Consider the following 24892-nt stretch of genomic DNA (forward strand, 5'->3'; position numbering starts at 1 on the left):
TTTATTTATTTTTAACGTTTTATGTATTTTTGAGACAGGGAGAGACAGAGCATGAACAGGGGAGGGTCAGAGAGAGGGAGACACAGAATCTGAAACAGGCTCCAGGCTCTGAGCTGTCAGCACAGAGCCCGATGTGGGGCTCAACCCACGGACCATGAGATCATGACCTGAGCCAAAGTCGGCCACTTAACCAACTGAGCCACCCAGGTGCCCCAGGACTATTGTTTTAAATGAGCACCCTGGGACAGTGGTTCTGTAGGTGATTCATGACCACACTTGGAGACATGGAGCATCATGCTTACCTAATGCCATTAACCCTTTATTAGATGGAACTTATATTTTTCAAAATTTGTTGGGTTTAGTGTATTTTTCAGGCATCTAAATTAGGCTTACCATTGTATGGTACTAGCCAGAGTTTTTAGATAGTAGATTTATACTTGATTATTTCTAATATTCAAGGAATTATCTTTCACTTCCTAAGATTTCAAGTGTCACAGGATCCAGATGCTTGGCATTAGGCCCTGATTTAGATAGATAAGTCCAAATTCAGGTCAAACTCTCCTTATTTGATATTCCATTGAAGTAAATCTTTTTGGAGAATTTTGTTCTTTCAGAATGATGGTGAGGAAGAGAAAGAGCAGAATGACAGAATCATAACGATATTTCATACACTGGAGATATTTGATTCTTATGACTGCCCCTCTATATGGGGCTTTCAAGTTTTCATGACAGAAGTGTTTGTGAAAGCACTTATTCATTCAACAAATATTTACTAGAGCCAAAATGAGTTTTTTAAGTGCAGTGAGAGGACTGATTAGTCCTTTCCACCTTGCTTAGGAATGAGAAATAAAATACCACCTTAGATAACTCATGGATTCCTTTTATACAGGCCTTTCACGATTTTAAAATAAAGCAATTGTAAATTGTTAGCAAATGCTCTAGAAGAATGGTACTTTCTTTTTTTAATTAAAAAATTTTTTTTGAACATTTATTCATTTTTTGAGAGACATAAAGATACACAGTGCGAGCGGGGGAAAGACAAGAGAGACAGGGAGACTCAGAATCTGAAGCAGTCTCCAGGCTCTGAGCTATCAGCACAGAGCATGACATGGGGCTCAAACTCATGAACTGCGAGATCATGACCTGAGTTGAAGTCAGACGCTTAACCGACTGGGTCACCCGGGCGCCCCAAAGAATGGTACTTTCTTAACTTCCAAACTCCACAATGCATATGAGTATCTGAGATTTCTGGATAAGAATGATACAAATCCAAATGAATAAGAATAGGAGAGTATTTTTAATTAGATTTTTAAAAGTAACTTAACTCTTCAAAGTTGCTACTTTTTCCAGTGGGGATGGGGAAGAACTTTTGCACACAGTGCTGAGGATATCTTTATGGAAAGCTTATCTTCAAATTAAAAAAAATGCATAACTATTGAATTATCTTTTAGATATATATCCCTGGGAGACGAGAATAGGGTCGAGGATTCACAGCATCAATCATTGTCTTCATTTGACTTCGTTTCCCAGCTTTCACATAAAACATATTTAACAGAATCCAACATTGAAGGAGGATAATATCTGGAATTTTGTTAAGTCAGTACTATATGAACAGAGAAAATGCTTTATAGTTCTAGTGCAGGTCAGTTATTGGTTTTAGACTATGTGTAAACCAAGCCGATAAAGCAAATCCTTAGTTACAATATGGATAATCCCAATGTTGCTCCCCACCATAAATAGCTGAATGTGAAAGCAAAAGTGGATGTGTGGAGATAGGACATATCACATCAGCTTATTTTTCTATACATGTGTGTATGCATGTTTACTTATAAAATCTATCCTTGAGGAAGTACAATTTACGCACTTATACAGCAGGAATACTGATTCCTACATTTCAGAATTAGAGGTTGACAAGGTAAACACCGGAGTATAGTTACCAACTTGTGTTTACTGGGTATCCCTTATATTCTAGACAGTAGAATACTGTACTAGTACTGGCTGGTACTGGGGATAAGTACAATAAACCAGAGTCCTGACTTCAAAGCTTTTACCTTCTAGTTGAGAAAGATAAACACCCATTAAAAAAATGAATGACATAATTTCAGTTAAGTGTTATGAAGAAGATAAAACAGGACAATGTGGGAGGGAGAGGCGTGGAACATTCCAAACAGCATGAACAGTCAGTACATACACTGAGCTGGAAGGATGGGGGAAGAACAGAAAGAAAGCAGGTGTGGCTAAAGAACAGTGAACCAGGAGTAGGGTGGAGGCAGATTGGAATTTGGCAGGTGTAGGAAGAAAGAGCCCTAGATTATGTAGGACTTTTATTCTACAGGTCATAGGAAACCACTGGACAAAAGTTTTCAGTAGGGGAGTAACACTTTGATTCATGTTCTAGTAAAGTCCCTCTGGTTCTTATACAGAAGATGGTCTATATAGTAGGCAGGATTAGAAGACAGCATGTTGAGTTAGGAAGCTGGTTTGATGGGTTTGACTAGAGCTTTAGCAATAAAGATACTGAAAACTAGTTGGACCAGGGATATCTTTTGGGGATAAAGCCAAAAGTATGTGGATGAAGATTAGATTGGATTAAATGAAGATTGTGAAGGAAAGCAAGAAGTTAAGAATAATGCCTAGGTTTGGGGTTCAAATAATGAGGCAGATGGGGAAGGCTTCAATTGGGAAGAGAATTCTTGGGCAATCTTTTGGTGATGAGATATCAAATGGCTGACTGACTATAATGTATTTAGGGCTCGAGGGAGAGGTCAGGCTACAGGGTATATGATATCTGAAGTCTGGGCTGAGTGACATCACCTAACCAGAAAGTATAGACAGTGAAGAAAAGAGGGCTAAGGGAGAAGCCTTGAATGTTCCAACATTTAGAGGAAGAGAGCCAGAAAAAAGACTATAACCAGGGAGCTTAGGCACATACTAAATTTAGATGAGGAATATCCCTCTTCTATGCACAGCATCACTTTGCTATGTGTCACCATGGTGATACAGACTGGGTATACACTGCCTGCAACTTTTTAATGGGCTCTATAAACAGATTCAATGCCTAAGGTGAAGAAGCATTTTCTAAAGACATTCCAACTTACCTGTTATTAGTTTGATCAAAGTGTCACATGCTTACTTTAGTGAGTCAGTATTATTTATTTTACTGAGTCAGTCTTACAGTACCTTTATAAAGACACTAGGCTTTTTTCTTTTAACCCCTATTTCCTGTTAGGCAAAAAAAAAAAAAAAAAAAAATCCAAACCACTAAATAATTCTGTTATAGTCTGTTATTACATAGATTTAGATAATCATGTATTTGCATAATTCTGTCCTTTTTCTTCTGATATTTTCAGCTACTACAGGGCTTGGGAAATTGCCTAAGCATTTGGTCCTGGGAGAGTCCTCAAAATCTAGATTATCTAAGTATGTTCTCTCTGAAGAAGTATTGAAAGTTACCACACACTTACAGCTCTTACACTCCACATTTCCCCCTAAATTTGGGCAAAACTCAGTGTTGACTCACTTCCTTCTGATGATCTCTCATACTGGAGTCAATGGCCGACTGTGGTGCCACTCTGCTACTCCACTTGGACTGGCTGCTTAACTCTTTCTGAGAGCAATAGTGCTGCTGTTCCTCTTAAGAATATCCCAAATTCTGTGTGTGTGTGTGTGTGTGTGTCTGTGTGTGTGTGTGTGTGTGTGTAGGGGGAGCACATACATATGTAAGGGTGTGGCTTGTGTGGAGAAAACGTTTCTTTTGAGTCAAAAGACTATATTCAAAGCTGACTTTCTACAGGAAAAAACCCCCAAAACTATAATCTAGGTTATATTTCTGATGAAAGTCCAGATGCCTGTTGTTTAAAAAAAAAGGAAAAGAAAAGAATGCCTCCACGTACCATGGTTAATATATTATGAATGATGTACTTTTTATAAGGCATAAGGGTCTAGAATGTGCTTACATTGATTAGATGAAACATGGTAATAGCCAGTCCTGTAAAATACTACATCAGTGTGGAAGGATAGTGGAACTAAAATGAAAGACTCCTAGGGCTCAGACTGGAAAGAGCCCAAAGCCAGGGACAGAAGAGGGGGTGGGGGCAGAGCTATGCAGAACCCAGGAAAGCTAAGTGTGTGGGGAGTCAGGGTGTGGGTGACTGTGGGAGTGGTGGGGACAGTGAGTGGTGGGGGGATAGGGGCAGAGGGAAAGAGCATAGGGAACATAAGATATTGAGTACTAAGAAGAAAATTAACTGTCTGGGAAACAGCACTGGAGAGCCATGAGCCCTGAGCAATCCAACTGTACTACAGGAATGAACTATTTAAACTTAAATTTCTGTAAGTTGAGGCCCATCCTAGAGTAAAAATCAACACCAGCATGACCGGCCTTTGAGGTCCTTTGCAGAAGAACTAGTCTTACGATGACATTCTGCTTTGCTTATTAAAATTAATTTTATTAAACAGTCCTCTCAGGCATCTTTCACATATGCATTTTCTTTTAAAATTATTTCATGTTAGTACAAAAAGCAGCATTAAACACTAGGACAGATGTGTGTGTGTGCATGTGTGTTTTAAAAAACATGGTCTATTCAATTAGTCCAGCCATGATATTAGATGGAAAAAAAAATGTCCTTCCAGCATCCTTATCGTTATTGTGGAGTATGTGTTCTTTGAATTTCTTGCCTTGTTTTTGGGATCACCTTATTATGCAACATCTGCTCTGAATTTCAAATGTGATAAACAGAGTATGAGTGTCGGTGGCAGATGGCTAATGACCAGCAGCGACAGGGCATTCAAGCCTGCCTTGTTTTCTGAGAAGCGATATTTTCATGTTAATTTGCTCTGTGTCCTGCAAAGATGAGACAAATCACCTGCTCATAATTCAGGCAAAGTGGAGACCACCAGGAGCTGAGAGGGGTGATGGCTTGATTCCTTTAGGGGTGAGAGGAGAGAAGGGTCTGGGAGACTTTCCTCATCTGCAGTTGGAGGGGGACCCATCAGTCACTTTGCATTATGTCAGATGGAGAAAGATGAATTGGCCCTGGGCATCCCGTACTGACACCAGAGCCACTGTTTACTGCAAGCAGATATTATTCATGAAAACAGAGATTTCCCAGAGGCACAAAACAGGTGCTATTAAGAGTGCGTGTCAGTCTCTGAAGTCTGGGTTTTGTAAAATAAACCTAATAGTATATTTTATCTCCTAGTGAAAAGATTACAACCAACAGAAATCTGTAAGAAACATTCAATTGAAGATAAAATGAAATCTAATTCAAAGAGAAAATGACCCACACAGACACATAAACCTTGAGCTTTTTGGCCTTCTCAAGTCCTATAGAATTCATTTATCATAGAAATACATAAATAAAATGTAATTTTTTACTCCAAGATTGAGTCATACAAAGGGGCCATATGGTCTTCAGCTAAAAGAACCCCATTTTATTTTGGAGAGGCAACTGATCTTTTCTGACTAATCTTTCAGTGCCTCAAATTTATACTTGTGAAATTATATTGCCAATTTCATCAGATATGTTACATGCACAGAATGTCCAAACAATGATACTAAGTTCTTAAAGAGTTTATAAGATGTTAAGAAGCCAGGTCATACACTAGGAAATATATTGTACTATTATAGTTAAGCCTATGTACCAAGTTCAGTAAAAGAGGGCATTCCATTTTGTGTGTGTGTGTGTGTGTGTGTGTGTGTGTGTGTGTGTATGGTTTTTGTTTTGTTTTTTGAGAGAGAGAGAGTGCTCATCAGCTGGGGAGAGAGACAAAGGGAAAGAGAAAGAGAATCTTAAGGAGGCTCCATGCTCAGCACAGAGCCCAATGTGGAGCTCAGTCCCAAGACCCTAGGATCATGACCTGAGCTGAAACCAAGAGTTGGGTACTCAACTTACTGAGCCACCCAGGCGCCCTAAGGGCATTCCATTTTAAAGGCTTCATAAAGCAGATTTTACCTGGAACAAGAGAGGGATTTTATTTACAGCTTCTTTCTGATCCCCTCTCAGAGTGGCAGATAAAGGCATGAAAAGAGGGGGAAAAAAATCTGGAAGTCCTTTTTTCTCATAAAGCCCTCACAAATGAAAAGTGCTATATAAGCACAGAAACTCTAAATGTATCATGAACCCTAAAAAAAAAAAAAGGACAATCAATAAGGTATCAATTATTGACTGGTAAATTTAAGCAGCAAGCCCAAGAAGACAATACCAAATCTCATATAAAAATAAAGATGGCACTAAATTCCTCCATAATAAAGTAAATCAAAAGGTAACATTCTCAAGTAGAAATAGGAAAACAAAATACGGCAATGGTTAAGTCTATGAAGCAGAATGTGATTATTTGTTGATTTCTGGGCGCAGCAGTCAGCAGGCTCCTCTATACAAATGCCATTATCAACATGAATGGAGGTACCTTAGAAAATCAAGAAGAGATGATAAAGACGTCAAGATGAAGTATGCATAGGATGTATGTATGCATTTATTTATTTTTTTTAGAATAAGATACACTTCAAAATGTTGGAAAGAACCACTAATGATTTTATTTTATTCTCATGAGCCTCTCAATGGCAATTTTCAGTTCAGGCCTGTACCCTTCACCTACTTTGCCAAAGTCTCACATGACCACCACACAATAATTGCAGGCTTATCCCAGTGAGTTCACCCAACCACCAACCTTCACAAATACTTAGGACTTCAGGGATGCTTTTATGGCTTTTATATTTTTTAATAACAAATGGTATTTAAATGCACTTGAAAAATTATCGGGATGCCTGGGTGGCTCCATCGGTTAAGCATCTGACTCCTGATTTCAGCTCAGGTCATGATCTCACAGTTTGTGAGTTTGAACCCCATGTTGGGCTCTGTGCTGACAGCACACAGAGCCTGCTTGGGATTCTGTCTCCTTCTCTCTTCTCTGCTCCTCCCCCATCTTGTGGGCTCTCTCTCTCTCGAAATAAATAATAAAACATAAAAAAGAAAAATTAGGTGATCTAATTAAAGCAGGTCACATAAGTCCATCATGGGTTCTTTTCTAACAAACATGTTGATAAAAATAGTACTGAACAAAAAGATTTTACCTCTACAATATCTAGTCAAAGACCATGGAGCATTCCAGTTTTAACCAAGTACTGTTTACCTCCTGCAATTTATGTCCTTAGCAGGCACTAGAATATCCTGAACTTGTGAGTAACAGGTAAACAGTGCCACAGAAAACACAGTGGGGTAGTTGAGGAAAGTTCCCTTAGCCTAAACGATCTTATGTGAGGTCTTTTCTTGATTTTCTGTTTTATATCTATTTCATGTTAAGATCTTATGCATATTTATAGTTTACAATCTGGCATGTTCTGACACTTGCAAGCCAATGTCAATACTAGTATCTATGATTTTGAAGAAGATTCTAGAAAATATTTTGGTTTCATAATACACAGAATCAGCTATATACTGTGTTCATTCCCGTGTGTGTGTGTGTGTGTGTGTGTGTGTGTGTGTGTGTGTGTTTACTTGAAAACATTCCCTAAACTATTGAAATAACCACAGAAAATGGGTATCACGTGCTTCTGGGTGCACTTTATCTCTTCTTTTATAGTATAAGGTCCTTGAGAGTAGCTTCATGCCTAATTCACTTTTGTGTTCCCCAAATGCTAGCACAAAACTGTCCATAAATATTCAATAAATATTTGTAGCAGCATATTCAGAAAAACTCTTATTACAACAAACATTCCACATAAGAATCCAACTGTGTTCCCAATAGATTTTTCAGAACAATAATATTCTCTTGATCTAGTTATCTAGTTATTGAGACTTCCTATAAATAAGCCTAGACAGTAATGAAATATTTCTATTCTCTGGCTGTGCCCTTCCAAAATTCATTTAACCAGAACCCCAACTCAGAACCTCTTACTCAGCAGATGTTTACCCTGCACACCAACTCTTAAAAAGAAGTCGATCACAAAAACAAAAGTACACATCTTTACTAAAAATAATTTTATATCATTTGTATATTTGGCCTAAAATTATACAATTGATAGTTTTATAATGCTTCTAAGTGATTACTTGTGTTTTAAATAATGGCCTTAAAAGATCACTCACACTCAAATTATTAAAAAAAAAATTCTAATAATTGATAAGGAAGAAAAGCAGATTAGCATAGCATAGTTCAGAAAATTTTCAAAAGCTAAAGATGAAGACAAAAAGTCTTTTGACTAGCCTTTAAGTTAGCAAAAATGTTCAATTAACCATTGACATACACATTAACCGACTGAAATATTTCATAATTTACTATGAAAGCATGGATAGATCATTAACCACAAAACAGTTCAATTTGTCAAAACCTTCTGGTAACAAGCATTATTTCCCTCTCCCCTTCCTGCCTCCCATCTTCCCCCATCAACCTTGGCTCAAATACTCCCCAAACTCCTTTCCTCTCCTCTCCTCACTTTGGTGGCCACCTTTCTGCCTGTTCCTCATCTTATCCTACCTGCCTCTGCACCCCACCCTTAAGAATTCCCTCAGGGGCGCCCTCCAGGTCAGTGGGTTAAGCATCTGACTGCAGCCCAGGTCATGATCTCACAGTTCATGAGTTCGAGCCCCAGCACTCGCTGCTGTCAGCACAGAGCCCACTTCAGATTCTCTGTCCTCCTCTCTCTCTGCCCCTCCCCCACCTGCTCTCTCTCAAAAATAAATAAACATTAAAAAAATAATAATAATTCCCCCTAACCCACTTTGTTTCTACTCCTACCTGATCAAACCATAGTTTAGCGCATCAGTCTGGTTTATCAACCACTTTAACTACATGATACTGTAGCAAACAGTTCCACTTAGTGGAAATCCTCCTCTAATGCCAGGAGGATTTAATGTGAAGCTCAAATCACCTATGCAGGTGGTAATGTATGATATAATATATACATATATGGTTATCTTGTTTTGCTGCTTAAAAAAATTGACTCCCCCTTCAAACTAATTTTGAACTTAGAACTAACTGCATCAGAAGAAGCTGATGGTTATTTTGACAGTATAAGTTTAAGCTGTTGGAAGTCACTTAAAAATAATTTTGAAATAATCACATCTAAAGAAAGGTTGTCAATGTGTCTTATTTATTGAGTACTTATGTGTATAAATCATTGTGTAGGGACTGTCAGGATACAAAGATGAATGAATAGTTAAAATATGGATACAAATACAATTAAAGGTAGAAAATATAACAAAGAAGAGGAGATGTGTAGAACTAGTGCTGTTTGACAAATAAGGTTACATCCACCTGTGAAAGTTGGACAAACGCTATCTGGGGTGAGCCAGATACTTAAGCACATGGTTATTGATGGGGAGTAAAGAAATGGCACTGAGCAGGAGGACCACACAGGTAGGAAATGATGAACCACACTAAGAGTCTATTTTGGCAGAACATATCGTCCATGAAAAGGGGCTACACCCTGCATGCTAAACATGGGGTTTTAGACAAACTTACAAAGGAGAGAGCTGAAGCCACAAAACTGGAATAGAAGTCCAGAGGAAAGAGGGGTGCATGTATGGAGGAGAAGAGGACCAAGAACAGATAAGTAGGGACACCTGCATTTAAAGGGCCTTTAAGTCCTTGAAACTGCTCAGGAAGAAATGAGAGCACTACTGAGCATTATATTCTTTTATGAAAGGCAGATGGGAACATAAACTCTTTATCAATCTAAAACCAAAGAAATAAATCATTCAATATGTCAAAGTTCTAAATGTGTCAGTATCTGACAACACCAACTGGCTATTACTGAAACACAAGAGAAACTATTTCCAGCTATTCCCTACTATCTAAAACAATGCTGAATTCCAGAATTCATTTCTCAACAATGAATGATTAGGTAAAGAGTCTGTTTAGTGAAGTCACCTAACTCACATAAACAGAAGGGTCTTTCATGAAGACCTGCACACGATGTGCATAGATCTAAAAGATCTACTGGAAAGTTCCATTAGGCAGAACAGAAGTATGACCAACAAAACTTTCTAAGTAGGTTTTTCCATTAGACTTAAAGGAAGAAAGGACGTCTGGTCAATACAGCACATGTAGCCTGCTGACCTGTAAGGAGTCTTAAATCATTCCTAAATCCCAAGGGTTTAGGACAGTACTTGGCACTTAGGCTTCCTATAAACGTTTTATAAATGAGAAAGAAAAATGGAGAAAGGAAGGCCTAAAAGCCAGTATTTCAGATTTACATAGTATAAGTTACATCGTGGAGTCAGTATACAATTATAATATGCAATGTGCTCATGTGTGAAGTTTCAAATTACATTCCTCAGAGTCTGTGAATCATCAGAAAAAGACTGAGCTACATTTACAACACTATACCTTCTAAGGTTATGGCCAGATAATATATATTTAAATATTTTTCAATAATTTTAATATGTATGAAAACTAAAACAGTTTTTTCACAGAACCCTAAAAATAATGAATTAGAATATATCTCATTATATGAACATCTTGGTTGATATATTTAACTATATATTGAATTCCAAAAGCTCTAATTCTGGCAATTTTTTTTTAACATTTATTTATTTTTGAGACAGAGAGAGACAGAGCATGAAGAGGGGAGGGGCAGAGAGAGATAGAATCTGAAACAGGCTCCAGGCTCTGAGCTGTCAGCACAGAGCCCCGACGTGGGGCTCGAACTCACAGACCGTGAGATCATGACCTGAGCCAAAGTCGGACGCTTAACCGACCAAGCCACCCAGGCGCCCCTGGCATTTTTTAAAAGTAAGCTTGACGCTCAATGTGGGCTTTGAACTCATTACTCCAAGATCAAGAGTCATATTCTCTACTGACTGAGCCAGTTGGGTGCCCTCCTGGCAATTTTCATATGGAAGGAATATGACTGCTTAATAGGCTATAATAGTGTGACTATTTAATCAAACAGACAGATGATTCTTGGTACCTTTATGGTTTCAGTGGGCACTCCAGGCTCCGGGACTTTATCCAAATAAGTGGTCAGGTCTTGATCAACATGTTCAAACACTAATGTTAGTTTGGTTTCTCTGTCTGTTCGTGACACTGTGCATACATCAAACAACCTAAAAGAAAAAAGAAAGATATTAAGTAGGTAGCAATAAGCAAAGAAGTAACATATTCTGCAACTCAATCGCACAACAGGTTTAAAAAAAAGGCGGGGGGGGGCGGGGGGCAGCGTTTATCATTTCTTCAGATAATATGTAAGGATGCCTAATGGGATCTGATACTTTAATTGAAATATGAAATTTAGGAGAGAAACACTTCATTAAGTGATGACAAAATCCACAGCGGCAAAGAGAAAACAACATGACTAGAGCATAGGAATGTCTGCCTGGAGAGTTTCCTTAGTTAAGACCTTACGTAGTACTTGCCAATAGAGATAGTTTAAAAAACTGCAGCCTAGGAAAAATATGGTTCTTCTTAGCTCACAGTTCAAGAATTATTAAAGAGACAGATTAAGTATTCTTTGGAGATGTTGCACTCTGCGATGAAGATTTTCCTGGAATTTAAGGTGTTACAATCATGCCTGTGAAAATAAGGATGATGAAATATGGTTTATTTCTAAGAGAGCCTTCTCATCCTGGGGAATCAAATCATTTCCCTGGAAAGGGCATAAATCCTTGGTTTAAAAATTTCAAATATCACACTAATCAAAACTGAAATTTTAACTTTTGTTTTTTTTTTTTTGGAGAGAGGAGGTATTTTAAACAGCATTAGTAAACTACATCATCATTAAATGATACAGATGAACAAACATTATAATTAAGTCTGGATGGGCAAATCTGGTATCTTTCATAAAATTCTACAACTAATTTAAAATTTAAGTTTTAAAAGCAAAGTCCTTGGTAGTCAAAAGCATTTTTAAGCCCAGGGACAAATTTTTCTTTACTTTCAACCACGCATAACACACTATCCGACACCTGAGATGCTCACCACATGCTTGAATAATTAAACAAACCACCTGTAAACAAGCTGTAAATTTGACAAGAATGTAATATAAATACTAAGAAAAGGCTAACAAAATGCTATACATAGTCTTCTCACTTTTAAAGACGGTATAAACATGCCCTTCAAAGAAACTAACTATAAATGTGCATATAACCCATTACTAAAATGCCGGGTTGACTCTCAATTATCTACTTTGCATCCTACCTCTTGAATTTTTAATGCATGCCACCCTACTGCATTTCTGGGCTGAACAGGTCCTTCACAATATTTGGTACTTCTCTGTGAATCTAAACTAAACTTTAAAATAAACTAAAGAACACTATAATGAAGTTGAATCTGGTGGGATGAACACAACCATCACCAACCACACTTATTTCACAGCCAGATCTGCACTACTTTTTAATTATACGCAATTTGGGATGAGTTCTACGACTCCACTAAAATCAGTTAAGATCAACTGAATTTCTTCTCACATTTATCTACTTTGAAGTATTCTGATTTCTAAGTTTTAGTCACCTACTTCTACACGTGATTTTTTTTGTTTTCTTGAAATTCTAAAGTCTTCTTAAAGTCACTGATGTGACTTATTCTAAAAAATTATTTTGATTAAGTAAAAACTCCTAATAAATTTATTAAAGATAAGGCCATTAATCATATGAGTGTCATACTATGACCAATATACTTGCTATCATGCATGAATCCGACACCTGGGAAGTTTATCAAAACAACCCTTTCCGTTTGGTAATGTGAGGCAACTACCATTTATTCATAGGTTCCTTTGAACATCTTCTCTCCATTAATCCCACATACTTTTCCAGCTTTACTTTTTCCTTCCTTTTGAAGAAGAAAAAGAAGCTTCTTTCTATATGTTTTCTATTTTTTTTTCTTTTTAAAAAAATGCTTACTTATTTATTTTGAGAGAGAGAGAGAGAGAGAGAGAGAGAGAGAGAGAGAACGAGCTCCTGACCGGGGGGAGGGGAGGGAGGGGGTGGCGCAAAGAGAGTCCCAAGCAGGCTCAGCCCTGTCAGTGCAGAGCCCAATTTGGGGCTCAATCTCATGAACTGTAGATCATGACTTGAGCTAAGATCAAGAGTCGGACGCTCAACTGACTGAGCCACCCAGGCACCCCTGCTTCTATTTTTGTAATACAATAAAACCACAGTGATGTACTAAATTCAAACACAAACATGGGAACTGCACCACTATAGCTGTGCTCCTTAAACATCACTTTAAAAATGCTTTCCACTCTAATGAATACATTTCCTTCATGAAAAAAAATACATTGTTTATCACTGCCTCAGGTCAACACTGATCTTAGTAAGTCCAGTTCTTACTGTGCTTATAATCTGTAATTGACAGGGACATAACTGGAGAATAAAACGATCATAAAACACTGCTGAACCAAAGATCACCCGCTTCCAAACCGTTGTTAGTTACCTAACAGCCGCGGCAGTATGTTATGTTGCTTCATTTTACTGAAACCATGTTTTCAAACACTCTTCGTATGACACAATTCAAGAATAACATCTAACCCACCCAACTTATTTTCCTCAATGTTGTATCACTCTCTTCAAGATATAAAGACTCACTGATGGCACCTGCAGTGATTGGGACTCCACATGTGAAAGAAAGCTAGGCAAAGGTGAAATCATGGAAGCCACTGCCAACTGCTGTAAATCATAAGCCATGGAGAAAAGGCACTAATTTTAATTGGCAATTGGTAAAATGTGGAATGTTAAAGAGACACATGTGACACTACATAGTGTTTACCATTCTTGTATAAATTTTAATGTATCTTCTTAATGTATTCTCGACTAGGTAAAGAATGGTGTTAGGTAAGAAAGCTCATGCTGGTTCAAGGAGATAATTCTTTTTATTTCTTAAGGTGCTATTATTTTTTGGGTGGGGGCACTTTCTGAAATCAACTTTTAGAACCTTATTTTATAAGTGGAGATCACATTTTTCATTTTGTACTAACATTTCTTCCCTAGAGTTTCTTTCTCTTTTTCTTTCTTTCTTTCTTTCTTTCTTTCTTTCTTTCTTTCTTCCTTCCTTCCTTCCTTCCTTCCTTCCTCCTTTCTTTCTTTTTCTCTCTCTCTCCCTCTCTCTCTTTCTTTCTTTAGAGGGCAAGGTAGAGGGGCAGAGGGAGAGAGAGAATTCCAAGTAGGCTCCAGCATCAGCACAGAGCCCAATGTGGAGCTTGATGCCACAACCCTGGGATCGTGACCTGAGCAGAACACTCAGGGGTGCCCGGGTGGCTCAGTCTGTTGTATCCCACTCTTGACTTCGGCTCAGGTCATGACGTTACGGTTTGTGAGTTTGAGCACAGGATCAGGCTCTGTGCTTATAGTGTGGAACCTGCTTGGGATTTTCTCTCTCCTCTCTCTGCACCTCTCTCTCAAAATAAATACATTTAAAATAAAAAAAGAAAAGAGTCAGAAGCATTCAACCAACTGAGCCACCTAGGCACCCCTTCTCTAGAGATACAATTCAGACATTTGTATCTTCAAAGCAAAAAATCATCAAAATACAAGATTAGCATAGCACGTTAACATCCTACTGATAATGGTTACATATGCATATCTTTTATTGGTTTCCAAACCACGGGGAATTTATGTAACCAAGGCTCTCCAAGCTTTTATTATTTGTATGCAACTTCAGAGACAACCAGTTTATCAATTTATTTATTTTTTTTTTTTTTAAACTTTTTTTTCAACGTTTATTTATTTTTGGGACAGAGAGAGACAGAGCATGAACGGGGGAGGGGCAGAGAGAGAGGGAGACACAGAATCGGAAACAGGCTCCAGGCTCCGAGCCATCAGCCCAGAGCCCGACGCGGGGCTCGAACCCACGGACCGTGAGATCGTGACCTGGCTGAAGTCGGACGCTTAACCGACTGCGCCACCCAGGCGCCCCAAGTTTATCAATTTATAATGTAATGGTCATGATCAGGGTAAATGATACCCTTCCAGTGAATAAATATATGCCAGTCATTGCTGGGGAAATTTAGGCCTCTTTTATGCCCCAAATACAACTATCTAATTATCTAGAGAATCAAATTAAAATGCAGTATTCAGAAGGTAGCCCATATAATGGGTATAATCTAGATGATCTTAGCCTAAATTTATTCTTTGTGCTTCAATAAAGTACAGTGACTCCAGATACATTTTTCCACAGATGCAATTATTTCTTTTCCTTGGTCAGTGCAGAAATAGAATAATTTGTACTTCGGAAAGTACCTTTATCTGTTTACCCATGAAGAAAGCTTCCTTTTATTTGCCTTTGTCTTGTTTTGAATATATAATTCACGGTTTACAAAATTTTCTAATGGCTACATTTCAGCTTATATTTCATCAGGTAACATTTGAGAGGATATTTTTATTTTGCAGGTTAGTACTATAAATTTTCACTGTTGGCCAAGTCAATGGTAGTGGATAGTTTTCTTATAGAGCATGATTCTAAATACAATGAGTAGATGCCTGCTAGCTCTAATCAACAGGTTGTACCTCCTGTCCTTTTCCCCTATATTTGAGAACCACATACTACTTACTGTCCATGGCCTCAGGAAACAGACCACGCAGAATTACTGGAAAGAAAAGAAATATAGCATCAAATTGGTCCTTACTTCCCACCCCTCCCAAGAGGCCAAAACATTTCAGTGGCTAAGTTTTCACGTTTTTCTTAACTAGAATGAAACATGGGTTTTAGGAGAGTAACTAATTTAGTCGAAGGGAGAAAGTGACAAAAGTTACTGATTTAGTTGAAAGGAGAAAGCAACAAGTAACATAGTATCTTCAAAAAGTATAACAATTTTGTAAAGAGTATGTATTAATGTTGCATAGGCTTAAACTCAGGAAAAACACAGGTCAGTCCATTATCTACAAATTCTTCATCTTGGCCAAGAGGTCTTCCAAGCTTTCACCAGAATCTCCCACAGTCACCTCAGGTACAGAATCTCCTTACTTTTCGGGAATTGTATATACCACTGTAATTCCTTCAGGTAAGTCAGGAACTGGACCTGAAGAATTTCCTCTTCTGAAACCTCAGATACCAACTCAATACCTCACTCACTGTCTTCATGTATTGTCTCCTCCTCTTCTTGAACAACCTCCTGTTTGGGCAGTGCTGCTACCCTTTTCTTTTATCCTCCTGCTGCTTTCAGCAATTTCTTCTTTTTTAAAAATACTTTTAAAATGTATGTATGTATGTATGTATGTATGTATGTATGTATTTATGAGAGAGACAGAGAGAGCATGAGTGAGCAAGAGGCAGAGAGAGAGAGAGTGGGAGACAAAGAATCCCACCAGGTGCAGAGAGAGAGGGAGAGAGAGAGAGAGAGAGAGAGAGAGAGAGAGAGAGAGGGAGAGTGCAGAGCCTGGATTGGGGCTCCAGCTCACCTGAAGTGGGGCTTGAGCTCACAAACCGTGAGATCATGACCTGAGCCAAAGTCGGATGCATAACCGACTGAGCCACCCAGGCGCCCTGAGGATTTTCACTTTTAGGAAAAAAGGAGAAAAGTGAAAATAGCATTCAATATTTGTTTTGTAGTGAGCCTTTACAGAGACAGCATGCACCCCAAACAGTGAGAGGTGGCACCCCCAACCTCTGTCCTCACAACTATACTCAGCCTCTAGGCATCAAGCCACCATAGCTTTGAATTGTTTCTGAGAGCATCTGTGCTTTTTCTCGATTTATTCTGTGCACCCATGAGCAAGATGTGTCCCATAGTATCAGAAAAGCCGAGGAGAGGTTATTTTTTGGGTCTGGGAACACTCAAAAAATTTTCCACATAAATTAATGGTAATTGCTTCTTCACTTTACACCACTTCAGCCTACAGAAGGTTTCATAGGAACAGTCTACTTCCAAATAGCAGGAAAAGCCTGTATTCATCTTAGGAATTTTAGAACATAATATTTATGATGCTTTTTTGTCTACAATGACTCCCTCTGGAATTACCCCAAATCAAATAAATAATAGTTACTGTGGTGGGCAATAAAGAGAACATAGATGTTTTAATATAACAAATAAGTCTCACATAAAGCAACTGAGCTAAACAAGAACTGAAATCCCTGGTATTTGGCAGGAGGTTAACAATCTGTAATATATTTATATAAATCAATGAGGAATGTGGCCGGACTGCCTATAACCCCTACACTTGCAAAACAAAAGAGCCAGACAGGTCTGAACATTTGAACATAAACACTGGAAAATAACTTCAACTGTATGATTTCTTGTGTTGACCAACATCTTAAGACTTTCTAGAACTTTTTTTTTTTTTGCTATTCAGTAAACTGACAAAAATACCATTTCAACTATTACACGCTGTAGTTCCATAAGAGAAATATATTCACACTGTGCTGAATATGAGCAAAATATCTCAGATGACTTTTAGAGGAAATGAAAACTACCATTCAATATGTATCCATTAGAGCTGTGCTTAATGTGATCCAAGCGAATATTCAAAAAGTAGAAGTGAAAAGTGGTTCTCGGCATTTACTAAATTTTTGAATCCAGTTTAGCTATGCAAAAGGCAATCCAAAAAAGGCAGATAGGTCATTACCATTTCACAATTAAGTCAGCCAAAGCCCCTAACTATCCCATAAAGTAAGTTCTCTCCCAGTCTCTATTGTCCTGACCCCTCAGCTGCAGGGCAGAGAGCAAGCACTGCGGTCCCAGCACAGCTCTCAGCCTTCCAGCTGTCCTAGTGATGTAATTATCTCATAACAAAATATCTCCGTGAATTAACTCTGCATCCTACCCATTGTAATTCTTAATGACTGCTTCCTGTTCATGTTTTCCATTTAACTTGCTATTCTGGATCTACTGCATAGGCAAGTTGCCTTCATCTAATGGATGGGATTACATCCAATAGGTTTGGGATTTCCAAAGATTACAATTTACAAAGGTCTCCCAAACAACATGCTTTGTAAACACAAGCCCTGCCTTTCTGTTGTGGTTATAATAAAAGGGAAATCTGCATTATTTGCTGTGATTAAACTTTGACCTGTCACAGGAAGTTCTAGGAGGATTTTTTTTTTCCTGTCACTTTTTTTTTTTCATACTCTTGAATGTTTGGACATCAAATAGTTCAAGAGCTGAGAGATGTCTGGCACAGCTGCCTAAGGGCCCTAAACAAAATTTTTTTGAACTACAGCCAGTCTTTGGAATTGAGAAGTATTCTTTTTTATCTCCTTTTCTCTATTGTCCATGAAGCACACTCTGTGCCTATAGCTTCTTGCATGGACCCAATTTATGTTCACGCATCCCACTTGCCCTACACTACTGGATCCTTGCCAGGGTGTTCTCCTTTTGCTCATTAAATATGGACTGTGTGTGCACTTGTTCTAAACCAACACTGAATGGTTTAACTCCAGAGGTATTTGCCACCAACAATAATCAGCATGCTTCCAGAAGGAGCTTGCCATTTCAGCAGCATCCATAAACATTTATGAGTACCTACCACGTGCGGGTGCGGTACTAAGTTTTAGAGACTACAAAACATCTAAGATGGGTACTGTCTGTAAGAGCCTTACTATCTAGCCAGGGGAGAGAAGACTGACATATAAAATCATAAGTAATGACATATGGCTGTGTATTAATTCCAAAAAAATTCTATAAATATAACATGAAACTTTATATATCACATCAAAGCAAATTCTTTCTACATGCTATTACAGTAGACATCTGTGATGTCTGCCTTTCCAACACCTATTACCTCTTCTATAAACCATATCCCTCATTTTTTTGAGGAACCACTCCTACTCAGGCAATATGGTTTTGGGGGGATGAGTGCAGCATGGCATGTAAACCTACCCTGGACAAAGAGAGTGATAATGATTGATTCAGGGATGGACAGGACTGTGTGAATCAGTCCCAGGACTTTAACTGTAACTTCTGGGAGGGTACAACTCTCTTTATCTGAGATTACCAAACCGGCAACATATAAGCCCGCAGCTGCCGATGGCTGTCATTGCCACCACTTTAGTGAGCATACCATAGGATGCAGCCAGCAGGGAAAAGAGTCAGAGCAGAGAAATGACAGGCAAGAGACTTTGGTTAAGTACTGGCCATACCTGTGCCTGATATACCCTTGGATTTATTAGTTATGTTAGTAACATTGGGCTGGGCTTTTATTACTAGCAAAAAACAAAGAAACAAAAAAACACAACAACAACAGAAAACAAAAACAGCCTTAAGACATTTATACATATCTTAGAAGGGTTAAATGATTCTGAAACATCAACATCTGACCTCAAATATGTCTTATATATTAGACAAAATGAATTAAGGTCAAGCATATAAACAATAGTAGTTTCCTCTAGGTGACTGCACCAGTCCTGACTTGCTGGGAGAAAATTTACCTTAAATGGTCCCTCCATGAGCATGTCCACTGGGCTGCACTGGGCAGCCCCAGAACAGACTAGTTCATCTCTCCCAAGGAACCATGCGACTTCCTTTCAGGATTCCCATTTGAGGCTCCTGGTCTGACTACAGAAACATTTTGTGGAGAAAAAGCAGAGAAAGGCAGAAGACACAGGGATAAGTTCATCGCAAATAGGAATATGTAACCTAGAACAGGAAAGGACTCAGTGGGGTAAGAGGAAATGAGGAGGCAAGGAGAAGTATTTAAAAATAACACAAAGTTTAATTTAAAGGCTGAATCCAATGCTCAGAGATATGTTCTCCTGGAACCCTCAATTAAGCAACCCCACCACCTATTGCTGAAAAGGGGACATGCACAGTAAAGTGGACCCTTGCACAATGCAGAGTTTTTAGGCGTGCTGACCTCCCTGCAGTCAAAAATCCATGTGTAACTTTTGATTCCCCCAAAACTTAACTTCCAATAGTCTACTGTTCACCGGAGGCCTCACTGAGAACACAAACAGCTGATTAACACATATTTTCTATGTTATATGTATTACATACTGTATTTTTAAAATAAAGTAAGCTAAAGAAAATGTAATTTAAAAAATCATAAGGAAGAGAAGATACATTTACAGTACCATATCAGAAAAAAATCTGCATACAAGTGGGTGTGCGCATTCAAACCCGTGTTATTCAAGGGTCAACTGAAACGTCAAATTGTAATTCTAAAGCAGGGAAATCTCTTTGTGTTCATGTTGTTAAGTTTAAAGCTACCATAACCTGACAAGTGAATGCAAAGTCAACCTCTTTTATTTATGAAATCACTTGATTCTTTACAGCATAAAGTGTATTCATAAGAAAGTTTTGTGGTTCATCATCTTCCTGTTCATCCTCAGAGTTTCTACTAATCTGGTTTCAGCGTCTATCTATATATGTGTGGCCATCTGGATCTGAGTTAATATCTTTGCATGCATTAATCAGAAAATGTTTTACAAGCTAAATGGGAATCCCCCAAATTGGGCAAGTTTACAAGATATGACTTGCACTACAGTAAATATTTAAAACAGAGCAAACAGTAAAACCTGTATATATGGAAACACACTACTACCATGATAGCACATGACAGCACAAAATTGGTATACTATTAGCTAGGCCCCAAATAAGCTTTCTGGATGTCCTAATGGGAATATGGGGTGCCTGTATACTACTGTGTTCATATTCAAGATGAATTCCTGAAATGGACATTAAACAATAGAATTTAAACTTCTTTTACAGTCAGTCCTACAGCAAGCACTTCTTATCCAACCATTCTTTAAACTGTTAATGCATTTTGTCTCAATGAAAGGCAGAGAGAATGAGGTAGCAGCATCACTCTGTTATGCCAACTATATGCTATTATGGGAAAAAGGAAACGCTACTTTAGCGCTAAAACAAATGAGGAAATCATAAAAACATATCTGTTCTCTTAGAGGGCAGAGAATGGTAGCAGAGGCAAATATTCGATAAGTATATTTTAAGTCACCATGCGAGTCAATCTACCCAGAATCAAGAGAGAGAAAACAGGGGTAGCTAGACAATACTGAGCTGATACTTCTGCTTAGTCCAGTTCCAATACAAAATAGTTGTTTTGTAAGTTCAAAAAACCATAAACTCAACTCCATAGAAAGAAGAAATAGAAATAGAAATTTGCCGGTGCAAATTGAGAAAATCAGGGACTACTACATATTGATTAGAATAAACCCCATTCAGCAACCCCAGCTATAGTGCAGGAATGAGATCCTACACTTTTACCTGTTGAGGTCTCCCCCAAGACTCAATTACCTCACTTTTAGCCTTTTTCTTACGTACCACTTGGCTTCAATCAGCCACCTGACATACATAGATAGATATGCTCGTCAAAATAAGGACCTGACAAGAGAGAATGGATTAAGAGACCTCAAAAACTGTGGCATTTGGTGTGAAGGTGGGCTTCAGGGGCCCCCAAGTCTTAAACACTACTGGGAGGTCAGAGGTTGCAGACTACAAACTAAAAACAGGCTTAAACTGTGTGCCTCTCCACACTTGTGTTTATCCTGTTCTTTTAATTCTCCATGACACCCAGAATGGTACCCAGTACCGCATCTAACACACAGCAGGTGTTTAATAATGTTTACTGAATGAACTAAAGTTTTCAGAATTGTAACTCAGGGAAAAGTCAGCAGTAAAAGAAAAGAGGGGATCCTCAGAGACATCACTAGGAAATAAAGCATGGCACTCTGAGTAAGCCACATCTTGTAACTGGTGGTAAATGAGGACACACACTAATAAGTTGCATTTATTCCTTAACACTGTTAGTTTGCTCCCTATCTACTGTGTAATTCTACGTATTTAGAATTCTTTAGTCTTCACAACAACTCTATGAAATGGTGCTCATTTTATGAATAAAGAAACAGATGTATATAAACAAATGTTCATGGCAGCATCATCCATAATAGCTAAAGTAGAAACAACGGAAGTGTCCATCAACTAATGAATGGATAAACAGAATGTGGTATATCCATGTAATGGAATATTATTTGATAATAAAAAGGAATGAAGTAGAGATACATGGTGTGATATGGATAAATCTTGAGTAGGCAGATCCATAGGGACAGCAAGTAGATTAGTGGCTGCCTGGGGCTGGAAGTTGGTAGGGCAGGGAGAGGTGGAAAGGAATAGAAAATGACCACTAATGGGTACTGGGTTTCTTTTTAAGGTGATAAAATGGTCTAAAATTAGATCATGGTGATGGTTGCACAACTCAGTAAATATACTAAAAACCACCGAATTGTTTATACAGATAAATTTGATGGTATGTAAAGTATATCTCAATAAAATTGCTTAAAAACAAAAGGAGAAAAGAAATAGCCAGAGAGAGGTTTAGTACTTTGCCTAAAGCACACTACAGTAAGTGGTGGAGACAGGATCCGAAGTCAGGCTATCTGCTTCCAGAGTCTGATTTCCTAACCAATCCTGCCTCTGTATGTAGGGCAGCATTTGGGTCAGAGACCTCTCCACGGCAAAGGAGACACACTGGCTGGCAGGAGCCGTGGTAATGCCAATCCACAAATGTCTCTGGTAAACTTGGATATAGCAGTATATGCTTTACATGCTGGGCTAAAAAAAAAATGTTCAGAAAATTCACAGAAAAAATAAAGCTGAAGACTACTGATCCTCCCTAGGCCCCCTTACTTCTTCCCCTTAACTAGTTAGAAAAATGACACACTTCAGTTCACCCCACAGGGCTTGAAAAAGATATTCTGATCTCAAAAATATAAGAGTTAAATGATATTTTTGAAAGCAAAGTCAACAGCTCTGGCTTGAGTCAGAAAGAGTGCTGGATTCTGGAAAACTTTCAACATTCAGTTCTGTCTCCATTTCTGACCTGTAAAAGCCCTGTTCTCCAGCTTTGGGCCTCTCTTGAGGAAAAACGACGAATCAGCCAAAACTAGGCAGCTGTCTGTGCTGAAGACTGTCTGCTGGGTCTTAGAAGAAAACTAACCAAACTTTACCTACACCGTAAGCCAAAAATCTTTCATAATCACATCCTTATGAGGTGAGTAAATTTATCCCAGCACTAATTCAGGTACTTAGGATTAGGTTCTTATCTAATAAAACAACTACTGAAGTTAGTTCCTTTTAAGGAAACATAAATGACTGTAAACATATGAGAAAATGTTAAACTATGGTAATAACTTAAAGAAACATAAATGAAAATATTAGCGATATACTGTTTAAGCCCCTCAAATTGGGTAACAAATTTTTATAAGATAAAATGGAATAGCGTCTGTGAGTGTTTGTGAAATGGACCCACATCACTGTGGGAGTACAAATTGGTAAAACAAACAAACAAATTAAAAAAAAAACCTTCTGGAGAAACAGATACACAAATTGATAGAGGATTCAAATTCATATTTATTGAACATGGAAAGGCATTCATAATATATTATTAAAAGAAAATGCAGGTTTCAAAAGAGTATGCACAGCATGATTCCATATATATAAACAAAATGGTATAAAGATAAATCAAGAATGGCACCTGGGAGGCTCAGTCGGTTAAGCGTCTAACTCTTGATTTTGGCTCAGGTCATGATCTCCTGGTTCGTGAGTTTAAGCCTCACATCCGGCTCCGTAATGACAGTGTGGAGCCTGCTTGGGATTCCCTCTCTCTCAATCTCTCAAAATAAAATAAAATAAAAAAGATGAATCAAGATGCTAACAGTGTTATCTCTTGGTGATAAGATTACAGAATTGCTTTTTCTGTTATTTGCCTACCTAGACTTTCTATAATGAGAACTTAAACAGTTTTTAATAAGAAAAAAAATCCCCATTTCAAAAACAAGAATTATAAAAGCTTCTTTTCTCATTTAAGTTTTCTTCCTTCCATCACTCATATACTTTTCTTCAATCTGCTCCTGAGTTACTGAGAAAATCCCAATCCTCAATCCTGAAACCGCAGTTTTAAAAATTAAGTATGTTAACAACTTACGGTCTTAAATTTGTTCTAGGAAAAAAAATGTGTATGCATTACTGCTTCACTGAAGGTATGTGATTTTAATCTTTCTCCAATATGGAGTAACTCTGTAAAGAATGTGGGAAAAATAAAATTACCTTTCTGATCCCTGGCTAATTGTCAGGTCAAAAATAACAGAATTACCATGAAATATAAGAGAAACAATGACAGCTCACGAATTCTTCAAGTTACTTTAATGTTTGCCATACAAGACAAGGTAGAATTATGGAATTTTGAAAGTATGGGGAGCTTTAGAGATTATCTGGCTTTGTACTTTTATCTTATAGATAAGGAGACACAGGTCAACAGAATGCAGAATGGCAAAACTAACTAAAGAAATAAGATACCTGGGTCTCATGAATAACAATTCTGTGCCCTTTCTAATATAATAAAGTATAAGCAACCACAATAGCGAACACATGTTTTTTAAAAGTCATTATAAAAATTAACATCTAACATCTTACCTTTTAAAATTAGATCTATTCAAGCAAAATTTCCAAGAACTACTGTGTTAAGAATTCAGAAAGGTTCTATAAATATATTTTAAGAACACCATCAGGAAACTATATTAAAAGATAAGAAAAACAGAACATAGTTGGAAAAGTTGAAAGAACTGTTATCTCTATCAACTGCCAAACTCAGGCATCTGAAATTAGGCTGTTTTGTTCACATGTAAAAATGTAGAATACTAAGTTATGATGTAGTATGCCTACATAGTTTTATTTTAGAGTTTGATCTTTGTTCTAGGAATATTTCACATAATAAGGTGAATATTTCATGGCACTGAAAGCAAGATATTCATAATATATTAATGAAAGAAAATGCAGGTTTCAAAAGAGTATATGCACTGACTGCATGCAGCCTGCTTGGGATTCTCGCTCTCTCTCTCTTTCTCCCCTCCCCACTTTCACTCTCTTTGTCTCTCTCAAAACAAATAAACTTAACAAAAAAAGCTTAAAAAAAAAATACGGGCGCCTGGGTGGCTCTGTCAGTTGAGCGTCAGACTTGGGCTCAGGTCATGATCTCATGGTTTGTGGGTTCCAGCCCTGCGTCGGGCTCTGTGC

At 37.9% G+C, this 24892-nt stretch overlaps 1 protein-coding gene across 2 annotated transcripts in view; it reads right to left on the bottom strand.

Moving 5' to 3' along the window:
• The window catches only part of CDK6 (cyclin dependent kinase 6), a 253653-nt gene that overhangs the window by 172597 nt on the left and 56164 nt on the right, over window positions 1-24892 (bottom strand). For both annotated transcript variants that reach the window (XM_043588857.1, XM_043588858.1), the window contains exon 3: window positions 10910-11045. In XM_043588857.1, the coding sequence (XP_043444792.1) occupies window positions 10910-11045 (136 nt within the window). The remainder of the gene's footprint in view (window positions 1-10909; window positions 11046-24892) is intronic.

Source organism: Prionailurus bengalensis, chromosome A2 (assembly GCF_016509475.1).
Source record: "Prionailurus bengalensis isolate Pbe53 chromosome A2, Fcat_Pben_1.1_paternal_pri, whole genome shotgun sequence".
Classification (NCBI taxonomy): Eukaryota; Metazoa; Chordata; class Mammalia; order Carnivora; family Felidae; genus Prionailurus; species Prionailurus bengalensis.